We start from the raw sequence: 21,035 nt of genomic DNA on the forward strand, positions 1-21,035 counted from the left end.
CTATGAACACTCCGGCTCAACTAAAAATTTTGCTATGATGTCTCACAAGGAATCCAGTGAGACATCATAGGTTTTGCAGGAAATTATCCAATTTCAATTAATTGGTTTGAATATTATTTTACTCAATTTATTACATTTACAAATAATGTCTACTTGTGCATCCATCTATCCCGGTGATGTATGCTATATATACATGCTAGCCAGCAGAATGTATATTTAACCTGTAGCGTACCCACAAGCTGCCATTCATACGACAGAAATAATGCCTTTGTGTTCAACGAAAGAGGCCCACATTTGACACAAAGTACTTTGGGAATAAAGTGAGACGAGAAAATCGCAATTCAAATATACACTGTTGGAACATTTTTGTTTGATTGTGTGCCTTCAGAATTTTCTAATGGAAAATATGTGCTTTGGCAATGGTGTAAGATCTTGTGTGCATCAATATTTGGCTATGTGTACACTACGAGGACACACAAGCTTAGCTCTGCGAAGGTCTTTTTTATTTTTTCAATCAAAGTCCATATTTTTACATCAGTGCGAACATGTCAACCACCAAGAATAACACGACTCACCGTGGGACTGCCCCTGATTCCCACGACCCCTCCTCCACACACACACGCTCAGAGGCACACAGATCGAGGAGAGGCAGAGCAGCTTTGCACCACTTTTATAACAACAGTTACTTCCAAGAATTAAAAAAAAAAAAGGAGCTTCAGCTGAACCGTAGTGTGGAGCGCGGCAAGAAGCAAGGAGCGGAAAGAAGCAAGGAGCAGAAAGAAGGGGAAAAGTCTATTTGAGCATGAGAAGCCAAAGGCGGATGATAGAGTGGAGAAGTGCAGAAGGCAACTGATGCTTGTTGAGTGGGGACCATGATTCGGACTGAGGAGCAAAACAAGGCAAGTCAGCAAAATTTTCTTTTTTTTTTTTTTTTGCGAACAACTGCAGTGCAGCCACCAACAGCGCAAGACTGCTACATCACGTTCACACTTTGTGCCCTTGAAGCGCACGCATCACCCCCCTCCTCCTCCACACTTTAAATGTTCTGCTGCTTGGGGCTAAATGATGACTTGGGAATGACTGCGGTAAAGTGACTGCCACTGAAAGGGGTCAAATCATGTCCAATGAGAGGGGAAAAAATGGTAATGCGCACTCCCCACGACCAGGAAAACCAATGTACTTATTAGAAATGCCAATGAGGAATATGAATTGTAAACCAAAATAAGGGAAACTTGTTTGTTTACGGCATTGTGACCAGCCTGTTTTCCTGCAAAAAGTAGTGGGTGTTCTGACCAGAACACGGCAGCAGTGGACAGACAATGTACTCCGTTTCAGCAAATGGATGTTCATTTATTCTACGGCAGGCGTCTTTAGTTCAATTATTCCCAACCATTATTGATATTTAAGGCACGTATTTTACATTAGAAAGACTCCATGGTACGCCACCAAATGGCAACCAAAGTGGATCCACATTTTAATTATATGCCTTCTCTCATTGAGTGGAAGAGAGTGCTCTGAATTGTTTTGCCCGCCACTATGCATTACTGTCTTAGATGCAGTAGATGAACAGGCATTAATTTCATCCATCCATCCATTATCCGAGTCGCTAATCCTCATGAGGGTCGCGGGCGCGCTGGAGCAGATCGCAGTTGACTTCGGGCAGTAAGCGGGGTACAAAAATCATCATCAGGGCCTAGAAGGGTTTTGTCAGTGCACCGACTTTGAAGTAGATGTAATGTTCTTAGAACCTGCTGGTGGCTGAATGGCTCAGTAACAGTGGTGGATGCTGGTCTGTCAAGGAGGGGAGGCTCAATTTCAGCCTACATCATAAAATGTGTCGGGTTATTTATACGTGAATTCTACTCTCCGTTCCTTTTCAAAAAAATGAGAAGTTTGCCTTCACCATAAGATCGGTGATTGGCTCATTTCGCTGTCAATCAAAAAGAGATTCAGCCTCAGACAGATCATCCAATCATCATGCAGAAAGCTGAGTTTCCGGGCCAGCCTATAAACGGCCACTGTCCATAGACTCCCAGAGACGCTGAACATCCAATGGGCGGGACAAAACCGGCAATTATCCAATGACTCGTCTCGTTCCAATGCATTGGGACAACTTACACTGAACTCTCTCGACGAAAAATGTTGTTGATTAAATTAGTTTATTTTTTATTTTTTTGTGGTGGTGGTAAATTTGTCCTGTGTGGCTCCAAAGGACTGAAAGAGCAATTTATTGTGCAATTGAGATTTGCTGTAAAGTAATTTTTTGTGTGTGTGTGGGGGGGGATTTCCCCCTTCTAATGTAGTCATCCGTGATACTTTTAATGTTCCACTATGAGGTAAGGGATCCTGCTGCTGCTCCACAGAGGACAAGCATCTCATTAAGTCAGCACATGTCCTATTAAAGCAGCTATTTCCTGTTGTGTCTGCTCCAAAACCCACAATGCCCCCACCTTCTTCCTAAAGCTGCACACTTTGTCTTGCAGTTTGGATCAAAAGGATGACAGCTGCCAGCAGTCCTGTCAGCAGCCCCTTCACTTCCCACTCATCACCAGCAGCCTGCCTCCCAGCATGTCACCTGAGAAAAGGCGACGCCACCCGCACCCAACTACACCTGCGTCTGCGCTCGGCCCCGGGCGCGTGGCTTATGGTCGGCGTGGTGGTGGTGTTGGCGGGGATGAGCGTGGCCGTGGCCGGGTACGTGTCGGCGGTGCCGAGGCCCACGGGCGGCCGCGGGTCCAGCCACGTGGACAGGATGAAACTGGCCGGACCGGTGGTCATGGGCGTCGGCCTGTTCATCTTCATCTGTGCCGCAACCCTACTGTACGAGAATCGGGATCGGGAGGTCCACAGGCTGGAGATGTGTGACGACCTCGAGGACCTGAAGGGAGACCTTGGCTGGGAGGACTCACAAGAAGAACAAGCCAGCTTCAGTAGTCAGGAACAATGGGAGATCAGAGATGGGGAGGAGGGGTGCTTTAGTCTCCCTCTCTCCAACCAGGACTGGAACCCTACTTCTCTTTCTTTGGCTTGCCAAAACATTGAGGACATCGAAAGATCACCGCTGCATCATGTGGATTCCAAAGACGGTGCTGAGAGGGAGGTGGAGTCAACACTTGTTGCTGAAATTCTGCACCACCAGGAGCCAAGTCCACACTCGTCCTCCCCCGGGCCATCCGTTCCTCACTCCTCCGCCTTTCCAAACAACTCCACTGAGATTAACTTTCACACATGGAACTGTCCCGCACTCCTTGAGCCCTGATCATTTTCATGGGGTCAGCAGAATTGGACGTACTAAACACTATCTTCCACGAACAGATGTTTGTCTTGTAAATGTTTCAAGGCCTCGGAGGGGTGCAGTTGCTAATGCTGCCTTCCAGATTGCTGGGAAGTCGGACAGATCCCACATGGAACTCGCGAGGTCGAGTTTTCCAGACGAAAGTAAACCAAAAAACACGTCTGACGACCTCTGTACGCGTGTTGTCTGCTAGTAGAAGTATTTTTAAGTTAGTGGGTATTCCAAAAACAAACCATTTCATTTTGACACACGGCCTTGTTGAGTTGTTTTTTCATTCACGCATTGAACCTGGAACCATTTATCTTCACACCACTTTCCATGTGGAACAAGTTTTGACAAATGCTTTACTGCCAATAAATACAGATAACTATAGGTTTATATCAACTTTGAACTGACCATTTACATTCATGGTGGGTGCTGACATTTTTGTGTGACAACAGATTTCTACTTCTCGGCTAAGGTATTCAAATTTGCCAGGAATTCCTCTGCACTGAACTCAAATTTTAATGCACATTTCCCAATCCTAGTCGGAAAGTTTGAACTTCACGGTTTTCCGCAACGCAGGCTTAAAGAATTATTTTACGCAGAGATCCCTCACAAAAAAATTTCTGAATCAAAAGCGTAACAGGAGAAGCGTTCATCTGTTTGTGCTTTCACACGGAACCCGATGATGATGGAGTTACCGACTCTAACTATTGGCTTTCACAGATTAAGATTGGAGTTCCACAGATAATTACCATAGATGTGGAACATGATCAGTGCCGGTCGCTGTCGTGTAAAATACGTTTACAATTGCTTTCAACGCACCAAGGTGCAGAACTGAGAGAAATTGGTGCCTATTGAGGTTTTGAGATTGCTATACTTTGTACCTCTCATTTTGCATCGGTGCTGTTTATGTAGAAAAAGGCATTAAAAAAGTTAACTTTCACAGGAGTTTTAGGGCCCATGGTTGTGGTTGCTAAAAAAACATCCAAAATCGGAAAACTGACAGAACCGGTTCATCACCCCTATTCTAGTCATTTTTACAGAGCAAAAATGGGAAAAAACGTGTTTTTTACAGGCAGTATAAAGAAACTAAAGACTGACTTTTGGCAAAAGAGCTTTTTTGTCTTGCTGACCCATGCTTTATTTAGTTCTTTAAACAAGCCAAACTCCATAAAGCTTCTTCCATTCAGACCATTTTAGGAGAGGGTTCTGTTTAAGAGGCAGATTAGATGCCAAATGAGTCCGCATCTAATCTCATGCGTACTATAATCTATCGTCATTATCCGAGGAAACGGTTTCTTGGTCCAAACTAGAGACGGTACGTTAAGGCTACACTCCTCTCACTCCACACCTACAGCCAGGCTATAAATACCAGCTGGGACTCTGCGTTCTTGTTTAAATTCAGAATGTCCATTGCTTAGCTTTCTCTTTTTCCCCTTCGGTGTGGTCCGACGAGGTGTTAAAGAATTTCAATTACACTTTGGATGGAAAAGAGGGATGGCATTTAAAAGAGGGGAAAATTCCAATGAGGCTATCGAGTTTTCCCTGACGCAGCAGAAGTGAGGAACGCTTGGTTCTCCCACCATCCTGACCTTTTCATCTCTCTATTATCTCAACCCTATGCTTTATTTTTAAAAAATCCAACAGGTGAACAGCTTTATGCTTCCTCTGCCTGCTGCGTGAGGGATGGGCTTTAATAGTCGCTTTAGGCTCACTGAATGTTTTCTCGCTACTGAAGTGGACGAGTCATTTGCATCCCTACATCCTCGCTAACGGCGGAGGCTTTTGTGTGGGCAGGCTGGGCTGAGATATGCTATGATTCTGCGGCAGCGTGAGGTTGGCGAAGGTGCGACTGCATCTTGCAGCAAGCTGCCAGCCTCCTTCGCATGAGTTGCTCAGAAACATGCCGCGCACACACACACATGCACACGCACGTATAATTCTTAGTAAAAGATGTGTGACACCATGGGACATTCAAGAATTCCCTTCTCAAGTGATATTTGTCACTAGCACACCCGTCACCAGACCTCAGTCTTTAAGGGGGCAAATGAAATGTATGGTGGGGGGGTGCACAATTATTATTACTCTCTAAACAACAGCATGGTTGCAGGCACGTGTGGCTCGAATGCAACAATGACAACACACACGCACACTTCGAACCACAGCCCCCTATGACCCACCCTTGGTGACAGGTCTCCTCACTAATGTTTAGTGGGAAATCATGAAATGGATTTGGCAAAATACTGCGATTACCAACCTTTACCTAAAGATATGCTGATGTGAATTCCTCTCAACAACAACAAATTCATTGCACATTACTTTTTTCTAGCACAGGCTCACCACACAATGCGTCATCAAGTGTTTCCAAGCAGATTCATTGTCCTTATATCTCCATATAAATGCTTCATAACGAATTTAAGGGCAGTCATCATAAAATTGACTGCCTGGACTATTTCAGGATCGGTTACTGCTACAACACTATCAGGTGAGCAAAAAAATGCTCTGAAGTCTTCTATGTACGTGTGTGCCCACCAGTTATATAATCCCCAAAAATGCAGTTTTCATGCTGCATTGTGAATATAACTGAATCGAACCCCCACCTCCCAGTGTGTGTGTCAGCGTGTGTGTGCGCGTTCATGTGAATCTAAGCAGACGGACAGTAGGATGTAAGCTTCTTAACTGAGCGCTGACTCAGGGCACATGCAGTTTTGCTGCTCTGAAACAGGCACACAAGCCATGGTAATTTTTTTTTTTTTTTGAGAGCGTGTGATAGTGAGAAGCAAACAGCCTGAAAATGTTCATTGAACTTCGCATGCAACAGAACAATTTGGTATAATGAGGGACATGCTTCGCCATCATCCTCCTCCTCCTCACCGAGAGCTTACAGCTGTAAACGTGCCGTTTCTTCTGTGTCACGCATGTTGAAAATACTAATAAACCAGATGGAAATGATGATAATTAAGTCGACACAATATTATCCTACTGGTCAAATAGTTACTTGTTGGATAAGTTGTTGTTTTTCAGGTACACAGAGTCTCATTAGTGCTGATCAGAAAGCGGAGGCATCACTGACTAATCCAATTTGAAACCCTGCGGTCAATTGTGCAGCCCTCGCTGTGGAAACAAAAGGAAACGTATCCCGCTGACAATGAGCGGACTAATGTTCCAGTTTTTGGCAGTCATGATGCTCATGTATGCTCAAGGTAAGGCAACATCTGGAAACAAGTTATCAACGGGCCTCAGTCACTCAACTGTAGTTGTTACAGTATGTACTGTATTTGGTGGAACCAGTCTAATGCTAATAAATTCACATTTGTGTTTAATCAGAATGCAAAGCTACTTTGATTCAGGTTTACGTACAGAAGAAAAAAATAATCGTTTAAAGCTCATTTTAAACACTTAGTTTCTTTCACCACATACTCATACTACTGCAGTCTTTGTATTCACTGCATATGATGCATTCTTCATTAAATATTTTTTTAGGTGAAGGTCTCCGACAGAAAGTGGGGGGGGGGGGGGGGGATGTCAAATGATGATTTTCAAATGTATCCATCCGTTAATTACTCCAGCTCTGTGCAATATTATTGCACCAAAGAGTTAGATCCTTCTAGAGTTGTACTGTACTACGTAACAGCTGAAGTGTCTGTTAAAATGTTGAGTTTTGAAGGGTAAAATGCTGGACAATGAGTGTGTTATTGTTTTCTGCTAAGACGGGTCAGAGCTGGCTCCAGCTAATGAGTTAAGGATGGATCAGCGGTTCACAGCAAGCATCTCACAAGCTCAAGCAGCCAACAAATGGGCTCTAAGGCTTTCTCCGGCAACGTAATCTCACACACAGAATAATTGATAGAGCAGTACTGAAACGTGCACTCTTCACTGTTATTTTAAAACAAAGATATTTGAAAAATAAAAGAAAACAGCAACACTCAGTTGGAATAAGGGCAATAGTTATTCTGTCACTATTACAAAAGAATCTTCTGTGATGGTTTCCGAACCAGAGTCGCTGATGTGGTACACTCGACGGACTTATGTGCGAGCAATGTGGGATCGGGTTCCACTCAGTGACAGTGTGGATGTGGGTATGAACGGTCCTTTGTGCTCTGCGACTGACCGGCGAGCAGTTCAGGATGTAGTCTGCCTTCCGCCCGAAGTCAACTGGAATAGGCTCCAGCAACTCCCCGTGACCCTGTTCAGGATAGGCGGGTGTTGAAAATGGATGGATGGATGGGTTCCGGTCCAACCCGGGATAGGAGCGGATCCCAAAAACGAAGCCCAAGAGTGGATCGCTTCCAAAAATAATTTGATTTGCAAATATTTATGTTCTGTTTTTATTTACGGTTTACACAATGTCACAATTTTACTGGAATTGGGGTTTGTATATCACATCTGTACAAATAAAGGCTTCCTCAATAATAAATACCTTGTACTTTCTATACACGAGTAAAAAAAGCTATGGAGAAAATATATTTCAATTGCAGGGGAAAAAACATTGTTGCTAAACTGCTGCTTTGTCTCAAACACACACATAGTGCTAATAAATAACTAATTACAAGGTAAGTAGCCTGGGACCTTTGAAGCCAATTCATGACAGTAATCAGTTATGTTGTGCATTCCTGGAGGGCTAAGGGCTTGTTACACGATGCCAGCTTTCTGTTTTGTGCCAGCACGCTGTCTGGTTATTAAAACAGGCTGCTACCACGACTCCCAAAGCCATCCCCAAGCAACACAAATCACCTAAACAATTTCCAGACTGCTTGAGAATAAACAAAATATCTCTGAAATGATGAAGACCAAAATGAAGCTCATCATTTTGGCTCGATGTCGAACACTAGAATGACTCAAGGCCTTGTAACTCTCAATGTTGTTTATAACGGGATTTAAATGAGTAATACACACCATGCGAAACTGTTTTAAGTCATGTACAAGAAAATTCATATCTTCTAAATGTGTGGTTTTTTTCATGTATGTTGCCAACTATGTGTGTTGCTTTGACAACATTCATTGTATATTTTTAAATGTGCTACATGCCTAAAATAAAGGATGTATTATCTAGGGGGGGAAAAAAAACAAAAACGATTTGAATCAGAAACTCTGACCAGATTGAAAAGATGCGAGCACATCAAATCGAACCAAATTATTTCACTTTATAATATATCAAGATAGCCGTGTTTTATTGGAGAGATATCTTTGAAGGAAATGCCAGTAGTCTAAGGTCATGCAAGCTAATTCATGGTAAACGACAACAAAAAATGAGTTGCATTTTACCCTCTTAAACTCAGCCACCCCATATTGAATCAATTTGTAATTCTACTGAAATAAACCAAATCGTTCCACTTTAAAATAAAACCATTGATTCGTATCATACCCCATGTATTGAGATATGTATCAAATAGTCTTTCATTGTAGACATGAACACGCCTAATGTATTATATTACATAAAGTACATGAGGGACACAATAGCATAATGTAATTAGATTGCCTACAAGATCTGTGCTTAAATAAAGTATTTACACATTAATACTGTGTTGCACAAACTGGTTATAATTCCTGAATTGTGATTATCGTATTTTTTTTATGAAACCTTTTGAAATTCAGGATGGAAATCTCCATGTCAATAACATGCGGCCTGGTAAGAAGAAATATTTTGGCAGACAAAGAACAATATTTTGTCATGATTTTAGATATTTTACCACGGGTACAGTAGATTTTAGTTTTCGCAATGTGGACCCAAGGGTATTTTGTCCATCTCTCTGACTGGATCTCATATACAGCAGAGTGCAGAATGAAGTGTTCTGTAAGTGCTGTGGCGGCCGCAGTATGTGAGAGTGAATCGACGGTACCTGTGTGGGCTCAGGTGAGGAAGAAGAGCAGCTGGAGCAGATGATGGAGGCGGCGGGGCTTGAGGCGCAGGAGGAACCACTGCAGTGTTTCCGCTGTGATCTGGGCTTCTGGGACGCATGCTACACAACGGAAACCAACTGCAGCCTCGGGGACCGATGCTTCACGGGCCGCGGGAAGGCTGGTGCGTTGCGTAGGTGTCTTGTATGGAAAGCCATTTCTTCGACAACCTTGACATTAAGCTTAAGGTCCATGTACGACTACAATCTTTGTCCTCACTAGTAAGACAATTCAGTAGAGGGGTACAACAACTGTTTCTCACTAGTAACGTTTCTTTCTTCCTTCGACTACTGCTTGATGTTTCTGCACACTAGTAACCTAACTTTGGTATAGTAGGAGTACAACTACTGTGCATATTACTAGTGAGGCAAAACTGTGCACCGGCTGACATCTGTGTACTACTAGTAGTACTTGTGAAGGTCCATAATAGTAGGTAGTGGAATGTCACTGAAAATAGGCGACTAGAAGCAGTCAGTTGTCAACTAGAGCACAGTTTTGCCTCACTCAGTAGTGACATGTAGTTGTCCTACAAGTCTGCAGTAGTAATTTTGTCAAATAATGGAATGCTTCAAATCTATTTCCCCCTCAGTTGATGTCCTGGATGTAAAGACACTTGGCTGTGTAAAAGCAGAGGAGTGCAACGTGGAGACCACCGTGGAGCTCTTCTACAACAGCACCGTCTTCGTCATGAACAAACATTGCTGCGACACCCCCTTCTGCAATGCTGCATTGCAACCCAGAGCTGACACAATTTTGTGCATCGCTGTAGTGTTCCTGATATCCTGGCACATTACAGGGGCCCCGACACACTGAGAAGCCAATGTTTATTCGGTCTGTGTGTGCTGCCAATACGGGAGGGAAAAAAGAACAGATTTGATTCATATGGTGAACATGACAAATCAACTATCGCAGTTTTTTTTAAATTAAGACATTTGTCTTAATTTAATTTAGAACCACTTCATATAAATAAAGCAGCGATGGGAAACCTTTGCCTATCAGGGGCCGAACTAAATTGATACAGTATAAGAAATGTGATCTGACAAGCAAACAAAGAGTTTGCATTATATACTGTATTATGAGCATTTGTGGGTTAAATAATTGGGGGCTTTTTTTTTTTTTAAATAATAGTTCCTCTTCTGCCTTTACTTTTAATAGAATTGCATGGTGGACCAAATGCTCTAGTGGGACTAATACGTCCAATTGACTAAATTCCCCACGTCTTAACTAAATGATGTCTGATAAAAGTAACTAATTTCACCGAGTCAAGTAAATGCAGTGGGAAAAACATGAGCTCAAAGTTCAGTACAACAACTTCAAATATTTTATAAAACAAAATGAACGGTAACTACGAAAATATATCAGAATTCTTGTCTAGTATTTGGAACCTTATTCGGGGGATGCAGGACAGGTCAGGTATTCTGCAGCTGTCCAGCAGAGGGCAGAACCTCCTCTTTCATGAAGCGCTGCACATCCAGATTGTCATCCTCCAGGTCCAGGCTCATAAATCTCTCTACCACAGTCCTGTATCTGTCAAACACACACACACACCTGGATGTCTATTACCCACTCCATGATACTGGTGAAACAAAGAATAGGGCAAACCTATTGGCCTGCTCGTCTGATGACACACTGTCAACACGTTTGATGGCTCTTCCTGTCCTGTAGAGCTCAGACACTTCCATCCCTCTCTGTACAACGTTGGCAGGCAGACCAGCCAGCCTCGCCACATTGGCAGCGTAACTGGATTGGCAGATGCCCTCCTTCAATTGGTGAAGAAACACCAGCTCATCCCCATCTACTGCTGTCTCAAGCGTCTGAAACACAAACATCATGCCCTTATGAAATGAACTCAGTAAATGGATGCTTCAGTTGTTTCTGACGTTCTGCAGCACATTGTTTTAGTAGCATCAAGCCTCCTCCTGCACTCAGATGCTCCAGGCTGCTGTTTAAATATTTCAGTGAGAGCATCTGCCAGTACCAGAAGAGATAGCATGGTGGAAGTGGGTAAGTGGCCCAGCTGCAGCAGACTGTGAAAGTTAGTGGCCAGCAGGATGTGAGGAATGTCTACCGGAGCTTTCTTCAGCCAGTGGGAGATGGTTGCAGCCAACAATGACAAGCCATCCACCTATAAGAGTGAGATTGGAGTGAAGACTAAAGTCAAGTTACAGTTATCACACAAAGCCATGAGTCCTTGACATGGCACTGTCAAAAAAAAAAAAAAAAAAAAAGAGAGAAGTGAGATAGCCAACCGAAGAAAAATTTGCGGGGGTTTTTTGTGTCTAAGAAAAAAGCCCTCCATTCATTAACTTAGTGTTATCTTTACCTATGACTATCTTCAAATACCGTATGTGCATGTAGATATAGCTAAAATGGCCAATAAAAAGTCTGTAGTCATTTTGATCTGCAAGTATTCAGGTGCAAATGTTGCCTCGGAGACAGGGAGAGCTGCAAGTTTTCGCGCTTGCCAGCAATAAAGCGTTAACGCTCCCATTTGTGTTGCCTCTAAGGCAGAACACACTCTTTCATACCAAAACTGCCTCCTGTGGATGTTATTGCAGATACAGAGTGCTATTTGGACACCAAATATAAGCTCATGAAAATTTTGTAAATGAATATGTTGCAATGTGTGAGGCTTTTTTTCCAGGGATTTCTTTGAATAAATGAATGACTGAGATGATAAACTTGTTCCATTTATTTGCTCAACTGCAGAGTATTAGCGTTAAGATGTTTTTAGGGCTGACACTATAATTTAGTCACCAAAAATGCAGATTTTTGTATTCAATAATATGACTTATTTGGTACAATAATTTTCAGCAAATAGTGAAATTATTGAATTTTAAAAAATCAGTTGAATTACAATGCATTGTACTGTAATAAATATAGTATATACTATTACAATGTATCTTTTTTATACTGCATTATGGTGTCAAACAAGAGTACAGTTATATCTTTCTTTCTCATTCTTTGTCCCACGTGGCATGAATCCACTGGTCCTATTTGGGTTGCTGTTTATTTATTCAAGTGCATGACGCACCTGGTGATAAACTGGAACAGGACAATTATCAGACAAGAGGCCACGATTTGAGAAAATAATGTGCCCTTTGAGGATAAGGGGTATTAAAAAAAAGAAAAAGAAAAAGAAAACTTCATTGTGAGTGATGATCAAAACTGAGCATTATTGTCCTTGAAAAGTCCTAATTATGGTTACTCTCTTGTATTGGATCTCATTAGATTGTGCAAACGGTGTTTAACGTTGCAATTGGTCTGTGACACATCTTGGGCCGGAGTTCTGCTTTGAATAATACATGCCGGCTAGCTTCGAGAGTTTCGTGTTAATGAGGATGTGTCCCTGTGCATGTAGGCAAATGTGTTACTGTTCTCCTTACGGTGTTTGTCCCTTTTCCAAACTCATCGATGAGGACTAATGAGTTGCCGGTGCTGCTGTTGAGTGTTTGCGACATCTGAAAAATGACAAATAAAACTGTGAATCTGTTGTTGTATTGTGTGGGCGTGTTTGTGGGCTGTGGAAATATTTTGACAGTTGGAGAGTGGGTGCAGTACAGCTGGATGACAGTCATAATGAATGTTAATTTATTTAAAAGAGTGAATTACTGTGTGTGTATCCATAACAACCTGGTTAAGGTCAATCATAAAGGTGCTGAGGCCCACAGAAACAGACTCTCTGCCTGGCATGCAAGTAAATATTGCGTCCACCAGGCATATCTCCGCACCCCTGGCTGGCACATCAGAGCCGATGAGAGCCATGAACACAATCAGACCGACCTAGTAAAGACATGTCAACAAATGGGAAAACAGTAGTCTAAACACCACATCATGAGGTTGAGCAGGGGGCTTCATAACATGAACGCTATTTTCAAAGGTTTGATATGATTTGAGAAACTAGGTTATTTGTAATCACACTTTATCATGTCTTTGTTGTGAGGAAGTTGTTGGACTTGGTGAATCTAGGGGAGTGACAGTGAGCGATATTACATTAACATGAGTACTTCTGCTGTGGTACATAACATACACAAATACAGGCCTCTAAATGCTAAAGAGAGGAAAAAAGTACCGCTTCACAAAAATGCATCGAGGCAAAGCAGAAGCTGAGTGTTCTCAGTTACCGCACTACGTCCTGTTTTGCACAAATGTTTGGCACGCAAACATTTACTGTACCTATAACATTACTACTGCGTTGGTGTACAAATTTGGGTTACGTTGCAGCCGAAGGCGAATTCTGGACACACGTGATTAAAATGGGCTCTTTGCATGCAACCTCAGAGGCATTGCAGGTCATGCAGTTTTATCATTTCCTAAATATGAGTCTTACAAAAGATAGACCCCCCCACCAAAAAATACAAAACAAAGAACATTGTTATTTTCCAATGTGCACGCCATCATCCAGAATAAACAGGATTATAAAATACCGCGTTCTCACTGTTGTTGAATTTACTCATAAACACATTCTGTATTGCTCTGTAGCAGAACACCGCATTACCGCAATCAAACTAAAATGAAACTCAAAAAAGAAAGGGATCCAGAACTAAAAATGACTGATTTACCTGCTTTAGGTAGATGCTCTTTCCAGATGAATTGGGCCCAGTGATAATCTTGATTCTACCCCGTGACTCGAGGCTCTCAAACGAGTTGGCCACAAACACAGGAGAACACACCTCCAACAGCGGGTGTCTGAAGAGTAAAATACCTGCAATCTTTTCACATAGCAATCATTCAAATCTTTTATTTTCTGTGACATGCGCCAACCTGCCCTGATCGATCGCTATTGCCTTGCGGGTGATTAGCTTGGGTGAGGTGTAGCCATACTCCTGGGAAGCTTTACTCAATGCCATTAGACAGTCAAGCTCAGCTGCCAGGTCCAGAACCTTCACAATGTGAACAATCAGGGTTAAGGAACTGTTTTCGTACTTAAAACAAGGGCATTAGAATAAATTTCAATCTAGCACCCATTTTCACAATAATTAATGCCCACTATTACATACATTTTATTTGATACTGTCGGGGAGATATTCAGTTTTTAGGAATTTTATTATTGTGGCTGTAGGTACTTTGCAATGGTGGAGTACATCTCTCCATCATAAGGAAAGGAATATGAAGCTAACTAGGAAAAAATATTCCAGACACTGCCCATCTCTTCCCATCGGAAATGACAGGTGTTCCTAATGTTGTGGCGAGTGAGCGCACATCATATCATTAAAATGGGAGGCATGCTTCAAACGTGTTGCTGAGATGCATAGCAACCTTATATAGGACAGCGCTCCTCTCTAGGATGGCGTTCTGCAGCTGAGTCATTACTGTTGTCTCCATGTCTGAGGAAAGAGGCGGTTTACTTTGAGCAGAGCATCTTTCGCAAGGTTCTGTATTTGTGAGTAAACAACCTCGAATGTCACAGTGCAAATCTCCCAGGAGGTCGTCGAGCTCCTTGGTCCTCTGGCTTCGGTAGTTCAGGCGATCCTCTGATAGAAACTAGAACACATCACCCACACGTGAAAACAAGCTGTACATACATGAGTGAACATACAATCAAAACAGTAGCGCGCAGCTGTTTCGGCAAAGTTGTACCGAGTTCATTGTGTCTGCCTGTGAGTCCTGTTTGTCCTAATCTTAACAACTGTTGATGAATTTAATAGTGTCTTGGGGGATTTGAGTCAAAAGGATTCACTACCCTCCTTCCTTTGCTATCAAAAGATCATTCAATCAGCTACGAAAAGTTGACCTACGTTCTGGCAGACCTCTGCTACCCAACAATGCCTCTGGGTGCCATTATTTTGCCAACATGGCATTGAAACAGGAGTTAAGAATCTCTTCCAAGATATTTTCTTCGAAAGCATTTGTTCTCATTTGGGTTGCAGGTGAGCGGGAGCCTATCCCAAAACATGGCTAAGATAATGTTAAAAAACCAACCATGAACTCAAGCCCCTCTAACTCAAAGTCTTCTTTCTCCACCATGGTAGGCAGCCGCGGGACAGAGAGGAGGAACCCAATCTGGAGGCAGAGGCATGTATGATTTGAAATATATCAGCGTATTCAGCCATTAATGCTGTATTTGCTAGGACAACCCCAGCCACTGAATAAAAAAAATTATTGAAATGAGCAAGTAAAGATGACCAGAGGGATGTAGATGACGCAGCATGAGGGGATGCTGGCATCCAGGTGTGCCAGCTCTCTTCTCGCAACATCTGTCAAAAAGTCAGACAAGCCCGCCATCTGCCTTTTTTCTGATGGATAAAAGAAGCATCCAGTTAATTAGTAATTCTTAGTTACTCTGCCACTGCTCATGACTGTGTCCAATTCAATTTTATTGTTTTTTTAAAGTTTATTTGTCACTGGCATCTATGGGAAAGAAAATGGCACGGTAGTTGACCCATACTTCCGCAGACAGTAATGATATATTCTTTTTGTGACAGGTGCATCGTGGATTTTCTAACGTAAACTATATATGCTTTAGCTCAATAAAGGTTGGAAACACTGAAGTAGATAAGACTAAGACCACATGGGGGGTACTCACTTTCATCAATTGCCGGGTCAATGTTTGGTTTGATGGTGAAGCGGTTCTCAACTACGCTGGTTTCAAAGTCCACCTGCGACAGCAACAGGAAGCATTATGTGTGAATGTGCATGTTTAAGCACAACCAAAACGATGAAAGATCTCAGCTGGCACCACGCGGCTGATGAGGGAGGCGATGTGTTGGAGGTCATCACCGAGGCCTTCGCTGATGTCCCGGAAGAGCTGAATAGACTGAGGAAGATGACATACTGTGTCTCTGATACAAACTGCGTTGCACACCGTCTAAAAAATGACACAATTAGCCTCATACGCAACAGTACAACGCTCTCTCATGAATGAGCCATACAAAGTGATTTTACCTTGTAAAGACTCTGCCAGTCTGTCACTTTAGTGTGTGAGAGAGACATCCTGCGCAGAAGGGTCTACAACACACCAAGAGGCTTTATGACATACTAAAGGTAAACAATCACAGATGTAGCAATAAAAAGGTCATAAGTACTGGAATGTTTCTGATGTTACGTAGAGACGCCCGCAAAGTGTTCAAGAAGTCTGAATTCCGAGGTGATGTGAAGAAGCGGATGACTTCCTGTCGCCTGCGCAACACAGCGAGGTCCACTGTTGGCCGCAGGAACCACCGACTGGTGTGGAGGAGGACATTATAGTACTTGTCAGCTTAAACAGTTCCCTGAACTAATTACTGTTTCATATTTTGAACAATTAATAATTTGTTGTGCATTCAAGTATAATTAAAATGAAGAAAATTCATATCTCAATTCATGAAATTTACGGTAAAAATCTGTTCAGAGAAACCACAGGTGGGAAAGTTAGACCGATATATTATGCAATCACGATATGTGTATACAATGCAATACAATAAGCAATTCATTTTTAATCATTAGCCACCCATCTATCTATAATATTGGGCTGCATGTTTTTTTAGTAGCACTACATGTTTTAAACAGCTGTAGGTAGGTACTTTATTGATAAATGTTGAAGAGTGTTTTCAGCAATTCCCTTCAAACACGCGAAGGCCTTATGCATTCATAAACAAATCTCAGAAATCACTTTAGAGTGTCTTTGAAGGCTTCTTATTTTGTCAATGTGATTGTTGATTCTCACCGCAGCAGTTTGGATCCAAATCTGCAACTGCAGCAGTTCAGTATTCCTGCAAGGTACAACAGGAACAAGCAGTGACGCTGTAACACAGAGTAGAAGTGTTACTGTGCCTGATTCTATGGCATTGCTTTCCCATTCTACCATAAAGACTGAATCCTTCTTTTTCACCCGAATGAAGCTTATACACTGATGGGTGAAGCTCTGATTTGAAGATCTGCAGAACACTGAGACAAATACGATATTTGATCAGTCAACACACGGGTAAACACACAGTATCAGTCAGTCACAAACAGTCAGTCTTTAAAAGTGCATAGGGCGCTTGTTTACTTTGTACAATTCATCGGACAAGACGGTCCGTAACTCTGTGTGTGCTGCTACATTGGATGGAAATAGTGTTCAAATGTTAACTCGTTAATGTTTCTGTGTGAATCTATTGCCTGAGATCATTAGAGTGACAACACATTTTTTTCAGGGTGTCAAAGAGGGAGGCATTTCTTTTTGACAACACAATGAAATAAAAGTATACAGTGTATATTAAAACAGTTGAGGTGTATTGTGATTATTAGACAAATAGAAACAGACCAGTATCAGCTTTTAGGGTTATATAGTGGACCGATGTTGGCCAACAGAGGCTCCTTACCTGTATGCATCCCTGTCAATGTATACCACACCCTTACTGTATTGGGGAATATAAAGAGCAACAGTCATGATCGAAAAATTCTGTTCTGTGTGTGCGTTGATTGAGGCGTATCTTACAGTGTGTAGGCATTGAAGTGCAGGATAGGAACGGCAACACTGCTGTCTTCCAGCTCAACTCCCACTCTCCTCCTGTCCAGACATTTTAGAAGAGCCCCAAGTGCTCTCAGCTTTGTTCCGCCACCCAATACCCACATACAAAAGACACACACACAATTCTATAAATGCTATAAACCTGGCACTTAACAAGCTGGTATGTAGGGTTAGCAGCTGGCTCACCATGAGGGGTGAATCAAAGGAGATACAGGAGGAGAGATAGGCCATCTTGTCTCTCTCTGAGATGGAGGCAGAGAGGAAAGGCAGATGGGCTGAAAGCAGTCTTGTTTTACCGAGTTCCAGACCTGTCACATGAAAATCCAAATTAAAAATGTACATTTGATGCAAACGTACGGAGCTACACACACCGTATAATGCACACACAAAAGTCATTTGTGGTCATGAAATTTGTAATTTGTGGCTGTGACTTAAGATAAGATAACCTTTATTTGTCCCACACTGGGGAAATTTGCAGTCTACAGCAGCAAGATTGGGGATGGGGGGGGGGGCATTGCACAAAATAAATGTTTCAGAAAAGAACTGTACACAGTTCAATATAAGTGCAATATAAAATAAAGCATTAGCATATATCGGGTGTGTAAAATGCTCATTTCTGGCCATTAAGTATACTTCATGCACAAAATACAAACAATAAAATTCCTAACATTCATGGACAGTCAAGAAACATTAAGGTGGAGAACAGCGTGTGTTGCAATTTCTAGCAAAGGTGCGCTCTATTTACCGACCAAGATGTCCAAATTGTTCATGGCAATGACGTTCAACACACAAATATTTTGTGGCCAATTGCTTTTACTCAGAAATCCACGTTGTTCGTGAAAATTATATTGAACCCACACATTATTTCATGTGCATGTTATGCGGTCACAATATATTGTTTTGAGCACAGGTTATACCTATTCTGTAGCACTAATTAGCATTTTGTGAGCACGGTATATAATGACATCATGGCCACCATTAAAAAAAAAAAAACATATTCGCATGTCATGTCTAGGCCTCTGTACAAACGTTCTAAAAAAAATAATAATCTGGATGGTCTCCTTACCAAAATCAAGATACGGATAAATAATGACCTCTGGTTTGTAATCTGGGTTTGAACCTGAGAAGAATTGGACAAAAGTCATGATGTAAGACCTTACAAGTTGGTGTACAACAGCATCTCTTATCCTTTATCACTCTTGCAGGCCGCCAATGCCAAGCTTCACTGAGCCAAGTATTGTTGCCTTGAGCCAGATACTGCTTGTCTGATAGAACATGTCAACAACGGGACATGTCCTCAAGCAAATTCTCTCTCTGTCTTTGCCAAACCATTTTCTTCCCACAGACTCACCAAGTTGGATCAGGAAGCGGGTCATGCAGCGCTCCTGCTTTGCGCTGGTGATAATCACTTGAGGACAAATCTCCTGGATGACTAAATGGTTGAAGAATGGCGATAAAAAAAAAGGGAAAATTAGGCACCAATCTGTGGTATTCATTCCTCTCGTTATCAATTTGACCCCATTCAACGTTTAACATCTCTTATGGAATTAAATGTTCATATTTGATAACTTTTACTAATTTAGTTGGGACAACTGACACTACTTAAAGTAAATATAAAAAGTCACCTAGCTCTTAGGTTTCTGTAGTATAAAAATAAGACCAAGATAAAAGAAATTCTAAACTTTCTCCACTATTAATGTATCATATAAACATTAAGTCAATTGGAAAAACAATGAAATATTTTCAAGATGGGGAAAAAAAATAAACAGCTGTAACAATGTGGTTGCACAAGTGTGCATACCTCCTTACCCCTGACGATACTGTATGTGTTCAGAATTAACATATCACATCCGAACTCATGTGAACTGGAAGTCACTTAACTGACAGTTGCCACAATGTAAAATGCCTCTAATTGAGCCCAAATATATGTAACCTGTTCTGGAGGGCTTTTCCTGACATGTTGTTTTCTTTCTACCAGAAGCATGAAGGTATTGTGCTCACATTAACGACGTAATTCCCTCTACCAGCTGAAGAAAAACATTGCTTCTATCACCATGCTCCTCCGTAGTTACTGGGCTCTTTAAATGATGAGCAGTTTTATTTGTACTAAACATACCTTTTTGAATTAGGGCCAAAGAAAATCAACATTTGTTTAAAAATTAGACCAAACGCACGTGTTACGGTCCGACCAAATGAAATGAGCTCACAATCAATTTTTGGATGCTGAATGGCATGGGGTTCAGCTGTATTAAACCTCTAAGAAAATGTTCAGGAATGACACAAACTAAAAATTCCGCTTATTATAATTTTTATATCACTTGGGGGGTTTATTTATTTAATTTTTGGGCAGAATAAAAACTGCCCAATGTAGTTATGGCCATTTAGGTAGTCAACAAAAAAGGATAGGTGCTTATAATCATTTTTGGGAAATTATATATCTTGGATCAATATGACCTTGTGGATGAAAGTCGTACTATTTCGTTTTTGTGACGGAAATTCAGCTTCTAAGCAGACGTCGCGTGTACGGTACCTCTAGCCAACAAGTGTAGCTCGTGGTTATCTGGTGTATCCACCATGTAGTGGATCGACGAGTCTTTGCTGTCATAGAAACAGAGGCCCACTTGGCCCTGTTGTGCCAAAACACTCAATAAAATCTAGGATAAATACATGAATTAAGCTGTGTGGTTAAACTATACAATATTTTCATTTCGGGGTAACTGAACGTAATGAGGTAATACGAAACCTCAGATGAGTCTTCCTCGTCCTCTGTTGAATTTAAGATGGCACTGCTTCCTCCTGCTATTTCTTCCATGATAGGGTTGAGAATTATTAAGATTTTCGAAAAATGTGATCTTATACAGAAACGTTTTGGTTAGCAGTCCAGATAGGTTAGCCACTAATTAGAAACGGGATACCGCCAAAAAGCGAACATTGCCTTCTTGGAAGTTAGTTAAGTAGAAAATACGCGTGTGTAAAAAAGCCAACATACTGTACATTGCTAACTTTCAGATAAATGTCAGCATGAACCACGTAAAAAGAGCGAACATTGCTTATTTTGTGGCTGTGTAGGTAAGCTAAGAGCTAACGGTCAATTGCCTCGCAGGTGCGGCCTCCTTTACGATACCTCCCATTGCTGTCATGGCAACAATATTCCCATCTGGCGTTCAAATTATCCATAGAGTGAAATATCAAATCTTGAAGATTTTTTTTTACCATACAAAAGTATAAGGTCATTTTGCCCCATTTATAGAATTAACTATATTATTGTATACTTCACTGCACAGCAGGGTAAATCGCAGATTTTTACTCCAGAGTACTTTTATTTTGAATATAACACACACATAGAAACTGATGGATAACTAACAGACTTATTTATTTAATAGAAGCATGAATGTCAGACCAAAATATCAAATAGGAATGTGCAAA

At 41.6% G+C, this 21,035-nt stretch overlaps 3 protein-coding genes across 4 annotated transcripts; 2 read left to right on the top strand and 1 right to left on the bottom strand.

Annotated features, from left to right (window-relative positions):
- Positions 1-653: 653 nt before the first annotated feature.
- On the top strand, positions 654-3,711 carry LOC147203787 (uncharacterized). The gene is made up of 2 exons (XM_086113870.1): positions 654-899; positions 2,484-3,711. The coding sequence occupies exon 2, from the start codon at positions 2,498-2,500 to the stop codon at positions 3,257-3,259; it is 762 nt and encodes a 253-aa protein (XP_085969996.1). The 5' UTR covers positions 654-899; positions 2,484-2,497; the 3' UTR covers positions 3,260-3,711.
- Positions 3,712-5,059: 1,348 nt separating this feature from the next.
- On the top strand, positions 5,060-10,167 carry LOC147203788 (prostate stem cell antigen-like). Of its 2 annotated transcripts, none has more exons than XM_086114647.1 (3): positions 5,060-6,483; positions 9,135-9,311; positions 9,768-10,167. In XM_086114647.1, exons 1-3 carry the CDS (start codon positions 6,429-6,431, stop codon positions 9,989-9,991), a joined length of 456 nt encoding a protein of 151 aa, XP_085970773.1. In that variant the 5' UTR covers positions 5,060-6,428; the 3' UTR covers positions 9,992-10,167. The 2 variants fall into 2 exon arrangements, with proteins under 2 accessions (XP_085970773.1, XP_085970774.1); XM_086114648.1 differs by having other exon boundaries at positions 5,064-6,483; positions 9,135-9,302.
- A 388-nt stretch (positions 10,168-10,555) lies between these two features.
- Positions 10,556-20,421, bottom strand: msh5 (mutS homolog 5). Its single transcript, XM_086114646.1, has 24 exons — positions 20,353-20,421; positions 20,140-20,263; positions 18,961-19,041; positions 18,676-18,729; positions 17,796-17,917; positions 17,577-17,686; positions 17,461-17,496; positions 16,962-17,044; positions 16,824-16,869; positions 16,204-16,342; positions 16,064-16,126; positions 15,858-15,986; positions 15,705-15,777; positions 15,305-15,414; positions 15,101-15,181; positions 14,575-14,662; positions 14,438-14,505; positions 13,943-14,061; positions 13,741-13,867; positions 12,812-12,961; positions 12,565-12,639; positions 11,157-11,303; positions 10,781-10,992; positions 10,556-10,705 (listed from the first exon to the last, which is right to left on the bottom strand). The coding sequence occupies exons 1-24, from the start codon at positions 20,419-20,421 to the stop codon at positions 10,588-10,590; spliced, it is 2,424 nt and encodes an 807-aa protein (XP_085970772.1). The 3' UTR covers positions 10,556-10,587.
- Positions 20,422-21,035: the final 614 nt, after the last annotated feature.

The sequence above is a fragment of the Hippocampus guttulatus genome, chromosome 6 (genome assembly GCF_054856545.1).
Source record: "Hippocampus guttulatus isolate MCC_2025c chromosome 6, RoL_Hgut_1.0, whole genome shotgun sequence".
Lineage (NCBI taxonomy): Eukaryota > Metazoa > Chordata > Actinopteri > Syngnathiformes > Syngnathidae > Hippocampus > Hippocampus guttulatus.